Source organism: Kogia breviceps, chromosome 1, assembly GCF_026419965.1.
Source record: "Kogia breviceps isolate mKogBre1 chromosome 1, mKogBre1 haplotype 1, whole genome shotgun sequence".
Taxonomy (NCBI): Eukaryota; Metazoa; Chordata; class Mammalia; order Artiodactyla; family Physeteridae; genus Kogia; species Kogia breviceps.
In genome coordinates, this window is record NC_081310.1 from 92,141,160 (window position 1) to 92,159,814 (window position 18,655).

At 36.3% G+C, this 18,655-nt stretch overlaps 1 protein-coding gene across 6 annotated transcripts in view; it reads left to right on the forward strand.

Annotated features, from left to right (window-relative positions):
- Positions 1 to 272: 272 nt before the first annotated feature.
- The window catches only part of UHMK1 (U2AF homology motif kinase 1), a 111,595-nt gene continuing 93,212 nt past the window's right edge, over positions 273 to 18,655 (forward strand). For 2 of the 6 annotated variants that reach the window (XM_059037641.2, XM_059037648.2), the window contains exons 1-7: positions 298 to 727; positions 2,037 to 2,329; positions 2,969 to 3,160; positions 5,064 to 5,158; positions 11,540 to 11,616; positions 11,768 to 11,866; positions 15,220 to 15,308. In XM_059037641.2, the coding sequence (XP_058893624.1) occupies positions 460 to 727; positions 2,037 to 2,329; positions 2,969 to 3,160; positions 5,064 to 5,158; positions 11,540 to 11,616; positions 11,768 to 11,866; positions 15,220 to 15,308 (1,113 nt within the window). In that variant the 5' untranslated portion in view covers positions 298 to 459. Of the gene's footprint in view, positions 728 to 2,036; positions 2,330 to 2,968; positions 3,161 to 5,063; positions 5,159 to 11,539; positions 11,617 to 11,767; positions 11,867 to 15,219; positions 15,309 to 18,655 lie in introns of all 6 variants that reach the window. The other 4 variants (XM_059037636.2, XM_059037674.2, XM_067040042.1 and 1 more) reach the window with 4 other exon arrangements.

Here is an 18,655-nt window from a genome sequence, read left to right on the forward strand (position 1 = left end):
AATGTAGGCGGGGTTTTATTTTCCTAGGTTCCCAGTGCTGAGGTGAGGTGCCTCAACAAGAAAAAGGAGCAGCTTTAATTTCAGGTAACGTGTGTGAAAGCGGTTTACGTTGGGCCTGGAACAGTGAGAACTAAAGAAAGTTTCACACCTTTCAACCTCAATCCCTTCCTCCAAACCTTAAGTCCTCTAATCAACTCTAGACCCCGCCCCTTCTGGGCCCGCCTCCTTCAGCCTGCAGGATTGGCTCTTCCTCCATTTCCGGCTTCTGGGACCACCCCCGCCCCACAGCAGCTACGGTTTCCGGTGTCATGGCGGATCGAGGTCCCGGCAGTCGGTGAGGCGGCTGCAGGCCCCTCCCTGCGGAGCCGCTGGTCCGGCGGGCGGGGATGTGACCGTGGGCCCTGCCGGCCTGCCCTGGGAGTCGCGTCAGCTCCGTGTCAGCGCCCTCAGTCCGCACTGATGGCGGGATCCGGCTGCGCGTGGGGCGCGGAGCCGCCGCGGTTTCTGGAAGCCTTCGGGCGGCTGTGGCAGGTACAGAGCCGCCTGGGTAGCGGCTCCTCGGCCTCGGTGTATCGTGTGCGCTGCTGCGGCACACCCGGCTCACCCCCCGGCGCTCTGAAGCAGTTCTTACCGCCGGGCACCACCGGGGCTGCGGCCTCGGCCGCTGAGTACGGTTTCCGCAAAGAGAGGGCGGCGCTGGAGCAGTTGCAGGGTCACAGGAACATCGGTAATAGCCGCTGTCTCCCTTCTCGTCTTGCCCAGGTCGAGTCCAGGCATGCACTCCCTCTTGCAGCCTGGCGTTCCATCTTCCGTCTTTTAGGCTGGACGAGTGGGTCTGGCCCTGTCCTTATCACCCGGTCCAGGGCCCTTTCCTGTCCCCCTTTCACTCTGCAGTACGGTGGAGTTGGTGGTCTGCTTTGCCCGTAGTAGATGCTCAATAAATTCTGTTTTGATTAAGTTCTCGTTGGAGAATGCCGCACCTATTAGCACACAGAATTATCTTCTCTAGTGAAAGGAGGCATATCTTTACTAGATTGTCATGTCTTATACGGAAATGTTTTAATCTTTGCACACCAGTGAAAAGTGGGAAATATTTCTAGTACTTGTGACGTCAATGCTAAGAACCCGTATGTGTTACTTGATAAATATTTAGTATGGATTTGGAAGAAATGACTCCCAAATTTTACATAGTAGTCCTTATGGAAGTGCGAAAATTATACATATGCACTTTATACTTTTACCCAGGTAAGACCATGTTTCATGATTCAGATATTCGGAATGTAAGATATGTAATGGTTACTGATGTTTGATATATGAAAACAGTTTTCATTGTTACTATACCAACAGAGAGCTTATAATTAGTAACGGCTTTGGTTAATAATGTCTTATTTCCTGGCAAGCATGATCCATATTTAATTTGAAGGTGACCTTTTTAATATTACCATTTGGAGAAGAATTTCTTAACACTAGTGTTGCTTTTTATTTTATTTTATTTTATTTTTTAAGGGTTGCTATATAACCCGGGTATTTAAGATGGAAATTTTTTGCAGGCCTAAGGAGTTGTTGAATCTCTACAAGATTAGGTTAAAATGTCGTCTTGAAAGTCTCAGTCTCTCCTTTTAGTATTTAGATTATAGAGTGCTATTTTGGATCAAGAAACAATCTTCAATTTTGATTTTGCATGTTGTGACATTTGCTGTAAGAGTACTTAGTATTTGGATTTTTCTTTTGATCATTTTTGCTTGGCACCCTAAATGCCTATTCACCCATCTCTGAATGCTTGGGAAACACAATTTGAATTATTGTGCCATGTTTAATATCTTTGAATAGTAATTCGCTGTTGAAGGTCGTCTCATTTTATTAAAATAAAGTAACCCAGTTGCCCAAAAATCTTACTCATGGGAAAAATAAATTACAGTGGCTTCCTTGCTCATCAAAGTTATCCTTATCTAGACTACCCCAAATTTGTATCTACTTTAATGGTCACTTACTCAGAGTCTGGTTTTTAAAGTATTATAATTCATTTCTTTTTCTAGTGACTTTATATGGAGTCTTTACAATCCACTTCTCTCCAAATGTGCCATCACGCTGTCTGTTGCTTGAACTCCTGGATGTCAGTGTTTCGGAATTGCTTTTATATTCCAGTCACCAGGGTTGTTCCATGTGGATGATACAGCATTGTGCCAGAGATGTTCTAGAGGCCCTTGCTTTTCTTCATCATGAGGGTTATGTCCATGCAGACCTCAAACCACGTAATATATTGTGGAGTGCCGAGAATGAATGTTTTAAACTCATTGACTTTGGACTTAGCTTCAAAGAAGGCAATCAGGTAAGACATACTTTCTCTCCCCACCCCCTCAATGGTCTAACAAAATATTTTTAAATAACAGAGGTGATTTAGTAGAGACTTAAGAGATATTTCTATGTAAAATACTGAAGTGCCTGGGGATGAAGCAAATAAAAAGAATTTCATTGCCATAATCATTAAAAAGGGTTATATGTTTGGGTCAGGTAGGGGGAGCCTAGTACAAGAGGGCTGTGGAATTATTAAAAGTACTTTACCTACATAGAAGACTTTTTTTTCTTTGAGCATTTGGTTAACTGCTGAATTACTGTTACTCGTGTCTTCAATGTTGGGACTCTGTCTAATGGCAGAATTCATGTGACAGTTATGGCAAATGCTCCATTCTCCATGGTTTATCAGCTCTTTGCAGAGTGTCCTTATTAATCAGCAGTGTCTGACAGGCAAGAGAATATCTAAAGAAATGAGTGGTTGTATGGAAAGTGTACAGCTTGCCTTTGAGAACTACCCAGTTAATGAACCAAAGCATTGTGGTAGCCAAGGACTCAAAATTTTAACATTCAGTTTGGCAGTGGCTCATTGCACTTTCAGAGAGGTAAATACACTGGTTGGATGGAAAGTGGAGACAGTTTTTGATTGGTTACAATATTTACTCTTCTTCTTTAGGATGTAAAGTACATTCAGACAGACGGGTATCGGGCTCCGGAAGCAGAACTGCAGAATTGCTTGGCCCAGGCTGGCCTGCAGAGTGATACAGAATGTACCTCAGCTGTTGATCTGTGGAGCCTAGGAATCATTTTACTGGAAATGTTCTCAGGAATGAAACTGAAACATACAGTCAGATCTCAGGAATGGAAGGTAAGCTGCACCACTGTTTTGCTTTGGGGCCCTTAATCCCAATGTAAGAGTACTCAGTTTATAGTGATTCTCTTTGAGGACGAGGACACTGATTGCTTCATCACCTCCACATTCCTCTTACTGCATTCATCTTACCTTCAATGCCATTCCTCACTCCTGTAGCTACAGGTGTGCTAGTGAGCATTGCATACTCACTGTTTTTAGCTGAGGCCTGGCGTGTCGTAAGTGCTTGAATGAATGCATTTCCCCAAAGAAGCAAAAGTGATTTGTTTAGTAATGTAGTATTATATTCTAAAATATTACTAATACAGTACTATTCTATGAGGATTGTTAGAATGGATATTGGTTATTCTTTTACAAATGAAAACTTGGAGGCACAGATATGTAAAACCACTAGCTCCAGATAGTACAGCTGGATGTTCTAGACCTGGGTCCCCAATTCTGTCCCTCCTACTCAGAAGTTCAGTGTTCTGTCCACAGTTCCACTCTGCTTCGTGTTTATTTGTAATCTATATGTGAACTATCCTGAGAAAGTGCTGCTAATAACATCGTTTCTTTGGGAACATGGGTTCTAAGTTCCAAACCTCTGACATAGGAATTAACCTTTCACATATTCATGAGTTAGGAACTAACTACATTATGTTTTCCAACATATTGGAGCTTTAATGTTGTGATGATATCAGTATCCTTTAGGTTAGAGGTTTGATAAACAGTACAATGTTTGGGAATTATTATTGGTTTTGATATTAAACAAGTATTTTTTTGAGCATCTAATGCATAGTGTGTGGCCATTATACCATACAGAGTTTTATTTCTTTTAAACCCCTAGTCATCTATACCTGGTGAAGCAGTTCTTGGAAGGAATACTTTAATAGCCTAGTGGGTGTACCTAATGCTTACTTTTGGCAAAAAAAGTACTGCCATGTGAGTAAAACCAGTATCATTCTTTATCATTAGTACCCCAAACAGTCTATTGTTCTTTCTCTAGTGCTAATACAGATAAACGGATCAATTTTCTACATTTGGCTTTGACTAACTTTGAGCTCTTTGGACTATTTCTTCTTGAGCCAGAGCCAATCAGAACTAGATCACATTTGGGCATTTTTTGGTGAAATTTAGAGGCATGATGTGTACTAAAGCAATCCCCATTATTTGTCTCCTAGATATAAGCATCATTATTCTGTATTTTATCACTTTCTATAGAGGCAAAATTGCTGAGTATGAGCATAGGCTCTGAAGTTAAACCTCTAGGGTTTATATCTTCCCCCACCTCTAAGTTATTTATTTAGGTTTACCAAGCTATGGTTTACTTTCTGTAAAATGAGGATAACAGTGTTGAGGTTAAAAATGAGATGATATCTAGTTCCTAGCATAGCGTGTGGCCTGTGGTATTAGGTGATGATGATGATATCGGGTCTTTTTACTCATGTACACACTTCCACAGTACTCAGGGAGAAAATGTTATGTTCCACAAGGATTTAAGGTATGAATAATGTGACAGATGCAATTTTTAAATAGTGTCCTGGTTTCTCTTTGATAGTTTATTTCTGTCTGAAAACCAATTGAAGACTCATGAAGACACTCTGACTCACCTAGCACACATTTACTTTCTCATTTTGCATTAAACTGCATTTCTGTGTGGTTGCTTTGGTAATTGTTTCTTTATTCATTCATCTAGTAAGTGTTCATAGAGTGTCAGTTACTGAGAATGGAGAAAAAATGCTCCTCTTCTCTAGAAGTTTTATAATTATGTACCAATCTCCTTCATTAAATTGTAAGCTCTCAGAAGAGAGTGTTTTCTGTTGCATTTAATTTACCAAACCGTTCAGTGCTATGTGTCCAGTACTCAGTAAATACAGACTGAATTGAATAACCAAAGGAATACTTTTCTCCGTCTTTTTAGGCAAACAGTTCTGCTATTATTGATCACATATTTGCCAGTAAAGCAGTGGTGAATGCCGCAATTCCAGCCTATCACCTAAGAGACCTTATCAAAAGGTATGTTACATGTACTTTAAACTGGCTTTTTTTTTTAATGGATTTATATTACTATTTCTGGTTTGCTTAATCATGTAGAGCTTTTCCTTCCTTAGAATCAAAAATCTTTAGATATTCTATACAGGCTAGCTTCTAATAAGAAAGCAATCAAGTTGTTTTACTAAATTTATTTTCAAAGGAGTGTTCTTTTTTCCTGGTGAGTACCAGGTATTAGGCTCTTCCTAGCAGTTATTCAATGGAAGATAGATGATGGATCACTGTACCTTGGGCCTTTCGTAGCTCTGGCAGTTCTATATATGATAGAGAATAGGTGTTTATTAACTAAAGACTAAGTTTACTTTGGACTACCAAATAAAGTTTCAAGTAAAGTAATTATATATTATACTTTAAATAATTACCATTGAAAACTCTCGGGACAGATACAGTGCTGTTTTTTTTAAATTTTTAAATTGTTTTTTGATATAAAACTAATTCCTGTCTTTAAAACTGTAGTGACATAAAATAGACTATCTTTGAATTGACAAAACATGATTTCTGACAAATGGTGTAATTAAAAGGATGTGTACCCTATTCTTAAATTTTCTCCAAACTGGCTTTTAAAGCTTCATTAAAACTGCTCATTAGTCCACTCCTTCTACCCAAGAATGTTTGTTTCTCAGAGTAAACCTACGGCTATTCAGATTCTGTGGCAAGTTAGTCATGCCCTTATGATAGTCATTATCAAACTTATTTGAGAAAGCTGGTTCACGTGACTCCTGGGCCAGGTGTTGCTCCGGAGGGTGTTCTGATTAGCGTTAGTTATTGTAAGTGAAGGTGTCTGTTTTTATCTGGCATGATTGATTGTTTTATAAATCTTGGTGTCTAAGGAGATGACACTGTTTGCAGTTTTTGATCAGAGAAAATTAATATTACACATGTGTATAAAATGAAATGAGTCAGGCGGTTATGGAGCTTTTTGCTTAAAGTATACAGATGTAGTGTTTTGATTTCACCCAGTTTCCCCTAGTGGTAACATCTTATGAAACTAGTACAATATCGAAACCAGGAAATTGACATTACAGTCCATGGAACTCAGATCTCACCAGTTTTGTTTTGTTTTTTTTTTAATGCTTCAAATCCTTTAATCCCAAGTTATCGGTCACAGATACCAGTTTTTAAAGGATTAAAAAGAAAGACTGCTCCCCTCAAAACATGTACTTCTACAGTAAGCAGTTCTGTAAGTTAAAAAAAAAAGTGTGTTTTAATAAAAGTGATAAATCATTCTATCTTTAGGATAGTTATGTTCAACAAACCCACATATGCTTGATATATGCATCTTACCTCCTAGGACCTCAAACTGTTTATTTTAGAAATAAAAACATGGGGAGAGGACAGTTCATTGTAAAATATGAAAAAGCAATGATTCAAGCATGTGAGTTTTTGCTTTATATTCCTAGCCAGAGCACAAATGACTGGATATTCTCATCAACACTAAGCTAAAAAAGAAACAAAAAACAAAACTGGAACCACCATGAAGACAAGACCGCATTAAAATCTCTTTCTCTTGATAATTTCTGGCTTCCAGCTGACTGGATGAGTTTCTTCTTTCGCTGTATCATCCTCTCTGTACACTTTAATGGTTTTATCAGCTTCAGCTGTTAATAACCGACTTTCAGACTGATCAAAAGCACAAGCAAATATTCCTGACTCACTGTCCAAAGACCCAGGCTGTACTGCTGCATGAACTCTCTGGAAATTGTAGCCAGTTCTCCGGTCCCAAAGATGGATAGTGCCATTGTCAGCTTCACCAGTTTTAATTGCACTTATTTGTGTGTGTGTGTGTGTGTCTTACAAATTACAGTAGTTTTAAATAGCTGTCAGTATCTGATTGATACTAGATATTAAATGTTGCATTTTACATTGAAAAGAGGCAGTGTAAAATTATATAACGGATTCTAGGATAGAAGTCAAATTATGTAATGGATTCTGGGATAGACTTAAAAGTCTAATAGACCTTGTTATTTAAGCTTGAGGGGTTTGGTTTTATTTTGTTTTTAATAATACTTTTTTTTTCCCCTTTTTCCTACAAGTAATACTAGATTTGGAAGCTATAGAAAATTGTGACAAGAAAAATAAAAATTATAAACTCATTTTCTACTGTCAGCACTTCGGTGTATTTTTCAGTATTTTTCTTCATATTTTGTTGTGTATGCATGCAAATTATTCGAACTTTTTTTAAATTGTAGACGAAAACATAGATACTGAAAACAAATGTGTAGCTTAGTGAATGCTTAGGAATACTCTTGTATCCACTATATTCAGGTTGAGAATTAGAACTTTACCAGCTACTCCTGAAGTCCTCTACATACCCTATCCCAATCTCAAGCCCCTTCTTCCTCCCTAAAAGTAACCGCTACCCTGACTGTCGTCATTATTACTTCCTTGTTTTCCTTATAGTTTTATTACCTAAGTGTGCATCCCTAAACACTATAGTTTAGTGTTGCCCTTCTATTAAAAAAAAACAAATCCCTTTTAAGTTTCATTTACTCTAAAAGGTCCCTTTCTATCTCCTACTCTCCCTGTTCCTTTGTTTATTTGTTGAACAGCCTGGGTTGTTGACTCAGTATAGTTGTCCACAGTCTGAATTTTACAGATTGTGTTATTGTAGTATAGTCTAAAATATTTCCCTATTTTCTGTAAATTGGTAGTTGTATATTTGTATCTAGAGGGTTTCTTTTTTCCAGACTTTAGATGGTATTCTGTTTTTTTATGTCAGCACATAATGTGGCCATCTCCGTTTTATGTGTTAAGAACTGTTAATACTTAGTGCCTAGATCCGTGACTTTGTTAGGGGTTGTAGAATGGTGATGTTCTTATTATGTCATTTTCTCTTCATTTAGTTAAGATGAAATAAATGCTTGATTCTCTTGACTTGTTTTCATAATGAATTGATCCTCTGTCATCTTCCAAAGCAGACCATCCCCTTTTTGAAAGGTCAAAGTATCATTAACTAGTGAATTTAAATATATTTGGTATATTTCAATTCATTGCAGTTCTTATCCTAATTGAAGCTGAAATTATCCCATCTTTGAGGAATGTGAGCCTCTTCAAGTTGGTTTTGGCAGACCTTATTATCTGTAATAGTTTCATTTTTATCTGGTGTGGTAAGATTTTCCTAGTTCAAAGTATACATTTCCTGCCCCAGACCTGGAAGTAGCATTTCTCCAAGAAGCCTGGTTTCTTTTAGTAGGAAATGGCATTTTAAAAACCACAATCTGGGTGTTAGGAATACTCACTGCTACTGGGGCAGTCATTGTTTCAAGGCCTATTAAGTGGACAGAGTTCATACTGATGTTTCTAATTTAACTTCAGAACCATAGTGTTTTTACTTTTTCTGTTTTATATCTCTTTCTCTTTTCTTTTATGTCAGGAATTCTGGTTCTTAAGGACAAAGAGAATGCCAGATTAGAATATTTCATAATTACTCATTTGCTTCATTCCACATTACACTAAAACAGTCTCAATAATAGTGGTATAGTAAGATTACTGAAAACAGTTGTTTTTGCATATGCTTTTCCCATTCTTCCCTCATTTGAAAAATAGTTATATCTGCATTGTCAGATTATATATCCATTACATGCTATGCACTCTGTTTTCAAACACTCTCATTTGATCTCAGTTCTGTGTGTAACTAGATACTTAATGTTCATCACTGATCCTTGTGTTGATGTCTCTCTAGTCATTTTCGTTTACTGAAGCTTGTTCTCTTGATCATAGGATTAATATCCTCTGAGTTCTTGCATGTTTTTTTCTTTTAACATTTTTTTAAAATACTGTTTTATTTATTTTTAAATTTATTTGTTTTATTTATTTATTTTTGGCTGCGTTGGGTCTTCGTTGCTGCACGTGGTCTTTCTCTAGTTGCGGAGAGCGGGGACTACTCATTGTGGTGGCTCCTCTTGTTGCGGAGCACAGGCTCTAGGCGTGTGGGCTTCAGTAGTTGTGGCGCATGGGCTTAGTTGCTCCGCGGCATGTGGGATCTTCCCAGACCAGGGATCGAACACATGTCTCCTGCATTGGCAGGCAGATTCTTAACCTCTGTGCCACCAGGGAAGTCCCTTGTATATTAATAATGGTTAAACTGTGCTTATTATACTTGAAAGTCTGTTTACCTGGCTATAAAAATCGTTAGCAGACACTTTTCTTGAGTGTCTTAAATTACAGTTGACCCTTGAACAACATGGGTTTGAGCTGCAAGAGTCCATTTATACATGGATTTTTTTCAGTAGTAAATAGTATGTTACTACATGATCTGCAGTTGGTTGAATCTGCGGCTGCAGTACTGTGGATACAGAGGAACTGTGAATATGGAGGGCCAGCTATAAGTTATATGGATTTTACACTGTGGGGAGGGGTCATGCTCCTAACCCTGGAGTTGTTCAAGGGTCAACTGTACTCTGTTTTCTTCTAGCATATAGTGTTGCTGTTGAAAACAGCGTGTTGATGACACTCTGTCTTTGTATTAAAAGTCACTTGGTCTTTTGGCCTAGATGCCCTGAGGATTTCATCTTTTTCTTAAAAGTCTAGTGATTTTACCAGAATAATTTTGATTTTTCTAGGGTCTGTATTCTCAGGAAATCAGGAAATACGTAGTTTCAGATCTTTTTGTTTGTTTTATGAAAGTATTCTTAAGTTACAGTTTTTAGTATTTGTTCCCTCGCTTTGGTTTTTTCCTTCAGGCACTCCCATTCTATATATATTAGATTTTCTTTGACTCTATTCAGTATTACCACTTTCTCTTGAATCTTTTTTTTTTGTGTGTGTGTGTGGTACACGGGCCTCTCACTATTGTGGCCTGTCCCACTGTGGAGCACAGGCTCCGTACGCTCAGGCCTAGCGGCCACGGCTCACGGACCCAGCCGCTTCACAGCATGTGGGATCCTCCCAGACCAGGGCGCACGAACCCATGTCCCCTGCATCGGCAGGCGGACTCCCAACCACTGTGCCACCAGGGAAGCCCCTTGAATCTTTTTTTATTCCTTATTTTTAATTTAAAAATTTTTTCTCCTTTCTGCCTTGTTTGTCTTTAAGACATTATCTCTTGTGTTTATTCATCCTTAATGTCTCTTCTAGCTTAAGCTTATTTTATGAAATTATTTTTTCCTTTTGTTTCTCCTGAGTTCTGTTATCTGATTTTTGAAATTTTCTAATTTGATTTATGTTACTCTTTCATATCTTGTATCTTTGTAAAAAATGCCTTTAGCTCATTTGAAATGGTAGGTTATAGTGTTTGTGTTGTGGTCATGTCTTTCTTGCATGCATTCGTTGTCTGAGGGCAGTTATTTTGCAATTCTCTTTTCTTTTGTAGTAACTTTGTTATAATTCTTTTTATGTGGTTCATTTTTATATGAAATTCATTTTCCTAAACTTACAGAAGAAGGTGTAACTTTTCTAACTACACACGGCTCCTTCTTCTGTTGTTCTGTGTAATTTTTTTTTTAAAGTGGTTTTTTTCTTTTCCTGAGATCTCTTGGCTCTTCCCCTTCCCTGCTTTTTTCCTGGTGTCTTTGTCTCTTTCCCTCTCAATTTATTTACCTCATCTATGTGGATTCTCTTCCCAAGATTTCTTTTCTTTGCAGGACTCTGCCCTGGAAGGGAGCTTCAGCTGGTTGGTTTTGAGAGGTTCTAGTGTCTAGATTACTTCAGCCCCCTCAGGTTTTACAGAGGACCCCTTGCATTCACTTGGAATTAGAATGTATAACCCCTGGTAGTTTCAGATGCTTTTCTCAAATTGGCTAACTGTGCTTTCCAGTGAATACCTGTTGTTTCTTTGGGATTATTTTTTTCTCTGGTTCATCAGATTAACTGTTATTTTTGTCTGCTTCCTTCTACATACATGCCAATGTGGTGCAAGTCCTACTGCTATTGATGGTTTCTCCCTAGCCTCTTGTATTTTGAAGTCTAGTGGGGTTACCTACTTTTGGTAGAGATGTTGTCCATAGATTTTTGATTTCGCTGTCAAGTTGCTTTATTATTAGGGGGATATGACAAGGCTCAAAAGTCATCTCACCTCTTTTTGTTTTTTATTAATTGGATTACCCTAAATCTATGTCTAGCTGTTTTTCACTTAGTGTTACAGAGTGTGGATCACTTTCCCATGTTGTGTTTATTAATCACAAAGATTTTAAATTAAAATATAATATTATGTCTTAGGTATATATAATAATTTATTGAACTATTTACTAGTAAATAGCATTTATTTTTTTGTAGATGAGTGATTCAGTAAGTCATGCTAATATGATTAATGCTGTGGTGAACATTTAGACATTGTTATTTTCCCTAATGGTTGCATTTTCAAAAGATTTGACAAAAATTGTAAAGATACCTATTTTTGTATTTTAGCATGCTTCATGATGATCCAAGCAGAAGAATTCCTGCTGAAATGGCATTGTGTAGCCCATTCTTTAGCATTCCTTTTGGTAAGTTGTATACATCTTTATTTTGTTCTTGGTTATTTTACAATCAAATAAGACATCAGAACTCATTTTTATTCCCGAGCTCCTTTGCCTGATAGTCAATTTATTTGGGAGAATTTACATTTAATTAACCATGTTATAATGAATTTAACAGCCCCTCATATTGAAGATTTGGTGATGCTTCCTACTCCAGTGCTAAGACTGCTGAATGTGCTGGATGATGATTATCTTGAGAATGAAGAAGAATATGAAGGTCAGCGTTTCCTAAATTATATTTTAATGTGTCTTTCCTAACTGTGTGGAATAGTCATACCAATTCGTAAGATTCTCATATTTTACTAATTTATATAGTGAGGATATTGAACTATATGATCTCTAAAGTACTCTCACTTTTGATTCCTGCTATAGATTGAATGTGTCCCCCACCAAATTCATATGACAAAGCCCTAATCCCCAATGTGATAGTATTTAGAGTTGGAGACTTTAGGAGGTAATAGGGTTAGATTAGGTCATAAAGGTGGGGTCCTCATGATGGAATTAATGCCCTTTAAAAAAGAAGAGACAGGAGAGATGTCTCTCTCCTCCCCCTCTTTTTCTCTGTCTCTGCCATGTGAGTATACAGCAAGAAGGCAGCTGTCTACACCAGGCAACAAATCTGCCTGCACCTTGATGTTGGAATTCCAGGCTTCAGAACTATGAGAAATAAATGTCCATTGTTTAAGCCACTCAGTCTGTGGCATTTTGTTATAGCAGTTCGAGTACACTAAAACAATTCCTAAGGTCCTTTCAACTCTTTTACATCTCATAGATCTTTACAAAATTAATAAAGAAGGCTATCTTTCCCAGCAACTTCTTTCTTCCTGTCTATTCTAGTCCTGCCCTAATCTTTCACTTCTCCTTTTAGCTCTCTTGTTTTGCTTTTAATAATTCATTCACTCAAGACATATTTACTGAATATATACTTGCCAGTGTGGAATTATTTCCTGTCTTTAGTGTGATAGGGGAGACAGTTATATAAACAATTATAGTTTTGATAAATCTGAAGGTAGGGTAATGTACTGAGGCAGAGAGGAGGGGTATTTAACTCAATCTGAGTGATGCATGAATGGGTGTCTCTACAGAGATAGTATCTGAGCTCTGTTAGTAATTAGAATTGCTTGGCTAAAAGTTGAGGGGTTGAGCTAAAAGTAGCTGAAAGACATAGAGATGAGAGAAAGTGTGGCATGTTCAGAGAACAGCAAATTGTTTGGTATTGGCTGTATCTTAGGATATTTATTGGGGAACAGTCAGTTAAAGCTAAAGAGGTTGCCAGAATACAGATATCTAATAGACTTGTTTGCTGTGTTTAAGAATTTGGACTTTAATCCCAGAGATAGTAATATTGGAATATAAACTACACAAGAGAACTTTGCATCAGGGGTAGAATAGTCCCTGGCTTCTGATAATTACTCAATAAATATTTGTTCTTTGTTAAATGCAATAAGGAGCCATTAAAATTTAAACTAGGAGAGTGATATAGTCAAACTTGTGTTTAATAAGAGCATTCTGGAAGCAGAGTGGTGAATGGACTAAAAAGCAGGACCAAACATAAAAATATCAATTGCTTAGTAGTAAACATTTTCTTTGTGGAAAATTAAACCATTACAGATGAAGCTAATTTTACCATACTGTCTCTTGTAAGGGTATATACAGTTATCTGACAGTTGAAACAAACATAATTTCTTTGAATCTGTGACAGTTGTAGGGATCTCCAGTCTCTACTTTTTAGGATGCCTTTAAAAAAATTATTTTATTTTATTTTAATTTCTTTTTATTATTATTTTTTTTTAGGATGCCTTTTTATCTGAAAGAATAGTCTTGCCCTTAGCATTGTTTTAATCAGGTCCTTATGGTACAGTAGTTCTAAATAATCTTGACATCTAATTCAAATTACTACTTAAGTCCTTTAAGTCTGTCTACCTACTGTACTTAATTCTGCCTCCTCCTAATAATTTGTATTGCTGTAAAACTCAAGCTTGGACTTTCTTGAATAAACATTAGGGTAGACTATACCTACTCTTTTCTGTGTATATTGCTATGTAACTCCTTTTTTCTACTTCTAAATACATTGAGCATTGAAATGTTTAAATGTTGCTATTAAATCTTACTGTTTAAGAGTCTTATGTGAACTAAAGTGCAACAGACTATATAGTACCAGTAAATGCCTTGTTAGTTCTAATTAGCAAGGTCATCTTCAAATAACACTAGTTTTAGGTAAGTTTGCCTTGCTAGAAATCATAAGTGTTAGGACAGCTGTCTTGTAATCTTGATGGTGGTGGGGAAGAAGTTAGATTCAACTTTAGACCAAAATAAATTGCAAATCATATACAGGTTAGAGTTTAAAGCAAAACAAAGAAGTAAGGGAGGGAGTAAAACAGGGAAAAAAGAAAAAGAAAGGAGGGAAGGAAGGAACGATGGAAGAAGGGCAGGCAGGAAGGAGAGAATAAAGGAAAAAAAATTTAACTAAAAAATCATGGGAGATTAAAAATATATATATTCTTGGAGTGGAGAAGGCCTTTTACTAGTCTGGCACAAAACTCTGAAGAGGTAAAATTTTAATTCAGAAAATTTTACCTTGCATAAACCGCCAAAGACAAAATATTAGAGCTCTTATCACAGAAAGAACCCCTAAAAATCAAGCCAGTAGATAATGGGTAGAGGATACAAATAGACAATTTATATGAAAGGATGTACAGTGTATCTCACACACATATTTCATTCTCATTTATTGAAATGTTAATACCATACTATGATATGTTTGTTACCTATTACATTGACAGTGAAGAAAATATATGAAAACCCTCCTGTGAGTGACGTACAGGAAAACGTATTCTCATACATCACTGGAGAGAGTTTAAGTTGGTGAACCTTTATGAAAGGCAAATTGGTAACTCTAACAATTACAAATTCATATCAATTTTGACCTAGCAATTCTGTTTCTAGAAAGTTAATTTAGAAATACACAAGTGAAATGAGATATGTACAAGTTTATCTATTACAGTATTGTTTATAATGGAAAAAGCTTGGGAATAGTTTAATTATTCGGCAGTAGGACACATCAGAGAATTTATCAACCATGTGTAGAGTGAAATACTACACAGCCATAAAAACAAATGAGAAAATTTCATTTAATGGTAGTGAAAGTTCTAAAAATGTAATGTTAATTTTAAAAAAGCAAGATTGGAACTTTTTACTTAAAGCATATATGATCATGTTTGCTTGTATAAGCTTATAAGATTTATGGAAGGGTACAGAAGAAACTGATAATGTTTATTGTCTTCAGGGAGAGGAACAGAATGATATTTTGGAAAGTGGGAAGGAGACTATTTTTTTGTATTTCGAATCACTTGAATGTATTAACTATTCAAAACAAATTAAAATATAAAAAGAAAATTATTAAATGCATTGAATTTATATTGTTCTTAACTTAAGCTTAATTTTAGAAGTTATAGAAAATGACCTCATTACTTAGATATGGATTCCTGAATTTAAAATTTAATTTAAAATATGAAAATAATGAATGCTCGTTAATTACATCTGATTACTGTTGTGTTTATTAATAACCAGATGTTGTAGAAGATGTAAAAGAGGAGTGTCAAAAATATGGACCAGTGGTATCTCTCCTTGTTCCAAAAGAAAATCCTGGCAGAGGACAAGTAAGTGAATATTTTCATAATTCCAGAATGATTCAGAGGTTATTAAAATCCTGTACAAAATGTTTTAATTTTGTAGAAAGATGTACACAGAGTGTTGCTAGGGATTATGAATTTTGCCTTATGGCTGTTTTTATTTTCTTGTACTTTTCACTTTTTCCAAAAGTTCTATAATATGCATGTACTTTTTTGTCTGTTAAAATTTGTTTTTTTAAAAAAAATATTAACCTACTTTTAAGCCATTATATACAGGCCAGCTGAATCATATGCTAATTTAGGTCAGGGTCAGCTACAGAAATATTTGGCCCAATTTTGTTCTAATTAAGTATAGTTAGAAAACCATTTAGGTTAGATTCTGATTGTAATAGAATTATCAGTGATAATTTAAACAAGGAACATACACTGGACTGAGAATCCTGAAAGCTGAGTTCCAGTTTCAACTTGACTAGCTTTGTGATGAACCGTAGGTTTTTCATCTATAAAATGTATAGGCTAAAACTATGATCACAGTTTCTAAAGAAAACTCTGTATCCTAAATTAAATCTTTCTTTTATCTGTAGTTTTTTTTTATTTTTCAGAAAACAGAATATTGTTTTACTCTAAGTGTTTCTCAACCTCAACACCACTAACATTGAGCTGGATAATTCTTTGTTGGGGGAGCTGTCATGTACATTATAGGATGTTTAGCAGCATCCCTGGCCTCTACTCACTAGATGCCCCCCCTCCACCCTCCTCCTCTGTTGTGACACCAAAAATGTCTCTAGACAGTGCCAAATGTCCCCTGGTGGGTGAAATACCCTCTGGTTGTAGATTTTGTTTTTCATCGTTCAATATTATGAAAATTCTTGGCAACTAAAAAAAAACCAAAATCTCACTCCAGTCTTAGTGAAAAGTTATTATTGCCAGTCTAGTAATAAAGGCACTTACCTCATTCAGTGTCAGGAACATACTGAATACATCATTGCTGCTTATTTGTTCAACCAGTATTTATTGAGCATCTGTTATTTTCTAGGCACTGGGATACAACAGTGATCAAAAGAAAAGAATATATAGTGAAAAGTGCTATGGGGAAAAAGAGATTGGAGAAGAGATTTAAAGAGTGCTGTGGAGGGGTGGATTGCAGTTTGAAATAGGCAGGTGAGGAAGCACTAGTGGTTTACACTTGAGTCAAAATTTGAAGGAGGTAAGGAAGAGAATTCCAGCAAAGAGAACAGCAAGTTCCAAGGTCCTGAGTATGCCTGCTAGGTTTGAGGAGGTCAGTGTGGCTATGCAGAGTGAGAAAAATGGGGAGTAGTGGGAGATTAGATCAAGGAAGTATGGGAGTGTAAGGGACAGATCAAGTAGAGTGAGGCTTGTAGGCCTTTGAGATAACATTGGCTTTTACTCTGAATGAGAAGGGAAGGTATTGGAAGATTTTGAATTGAGGACTAATGTGATCTTACTCGATATTAATCTGAGTGGTCAAAATAGAATGGGAAACACAGCATAGAGAAACAGGGGAGTATTTTCAGTGGAGAAGTATCCATCTTTAAGATGATATGAAAAAAATAAGTCTTTATGAGCAAGAAGACATTTGCTTTATCACCAAAAGAAATAAGAAACTTCTACTGACATTCACTGGACAGTGAAAGCAACTTTTGATAAACTCTTAGAATCACAGATTTAACTTCTTTGGGTTATTGAAAATGTCTGTTGCCTAGTTGGTAAAGCCAGTTTGACTATTTCAATTCAAATTAACATTTTTTTTTTAAGGAATATTAAAAAAATACTGGAAAGTAGACTATGGAATGCATCTTACAATTATAAAAAGTAGTCAAGATTAAAATGATAGAGCTCTAATATAATTATTTTATTACATAGTAAGTTATAAAATATGTTTCCTCTTTATTTAGTTCAGAATGATGTAATGTGTAAAATTATAGGTTATCTATGAAGCAAGGAATCTGATAGAAATCTTGGTATTCCTTCTATAATTGCATGTCTACTCATTTATTGAACTTTGATATATGGATTCTGGAGTAATTATGAATCAATTTTAAAAAATCAGAAAGAGCTTCATTTTTCTCACTGGACATCATCTAATCTTCCTTTTGTATTTAGTGAAAGAGTATATATTACTAGAAACTGCAGCTAAGCACTTTTTTTTGGTAAGAAAAAGATATAAAATATTAAGTATAATAGGTGAAAAATTGAGCATCAATTTTTAGTGCTGGATGGTCTCTACTTTGTGTTCAAGGGTATGCATAGCTTAAAATGTCATAGAATGGAAGAGACGAAATCCCTTTTACAGTAAATATGAATTCAGAAAATCCCATCACAGGCCAAAATATCCTAGGTCTAATGTCACACATCATCCTTAACAGAAATATTTGCATGAGACAGGGAGTGACCAGTCATAGGCAGGGCATGGAGCTTTGTTTATCAATGAAGAAACAGTCCATTAAAAAAAAGTACTGTATTTGTAATTGCTTCTTTTTATGCCCTGAAGGTTTTTATGCCCTTTGGTAATAACTTTGCTTTGTCAACTGGGAAAAGGGATCCTATGTAAGGGGAAATGAAAAGGGATAACCTGCCTGAACTTCTAGGTAGATCCAGTTTTAGGAAAAGGTACAAATGAAAGTTAAGAATTTGGAAATTGATGTCCTTAAAACTGTCTATTCTTGCTTCCACTTTGAAAGTCTCTGAGTGTCCTAGGATGCTCGCACCTCAGTTTGAAGAATATTGATGTAAGAAATGAGGCATACAACTGAGCAGGGAAGTCAGTTCTTTTCCTGGCTCATGTATTTATGGGTAACTGAGGACAAATCATTTCAAGTCATGTCACCTCCCTGTAACTTTTGCTTTAGATCATCAAAAAGAACTAATAAATTATTATGCTATTTCATTTACCTATGGGAAAGGAAATTACCTAGTTTTAAATCTCTTCCTTACTATAGTTGTGGCTTCTGCAAATCTTCTTTGAGACACTGTCGAAATGTTGTTGTTCTCTGGGCTGTTCAGCCCTGTCTTCAGCAAGTGTCTAGCACTATTCAGTACTCCTTTTTGAACTTGACAAAAGGATGTATGTTTTGATGGAATTTTTCAGGATTGAAATGAGTTCTAAGGAAGTATTCTAAACTTTGCTGTTCAAAAATGTGGTACATGGACCAGCAGCATTGGCATCACCTGGAAGTCTGTTTAGAAATGCAGAGACTCAGGCCCCACCTTAGATCTACTGAAGTAGAATCTGCATTGTAACAAGGTCCCCAAGTGATTCATATATATATATATGTGTATATATGTGTGTGTGTGTGTGTATACACACACACACACATATATACACACACACACACATTAAAGTTGGAGAAGCA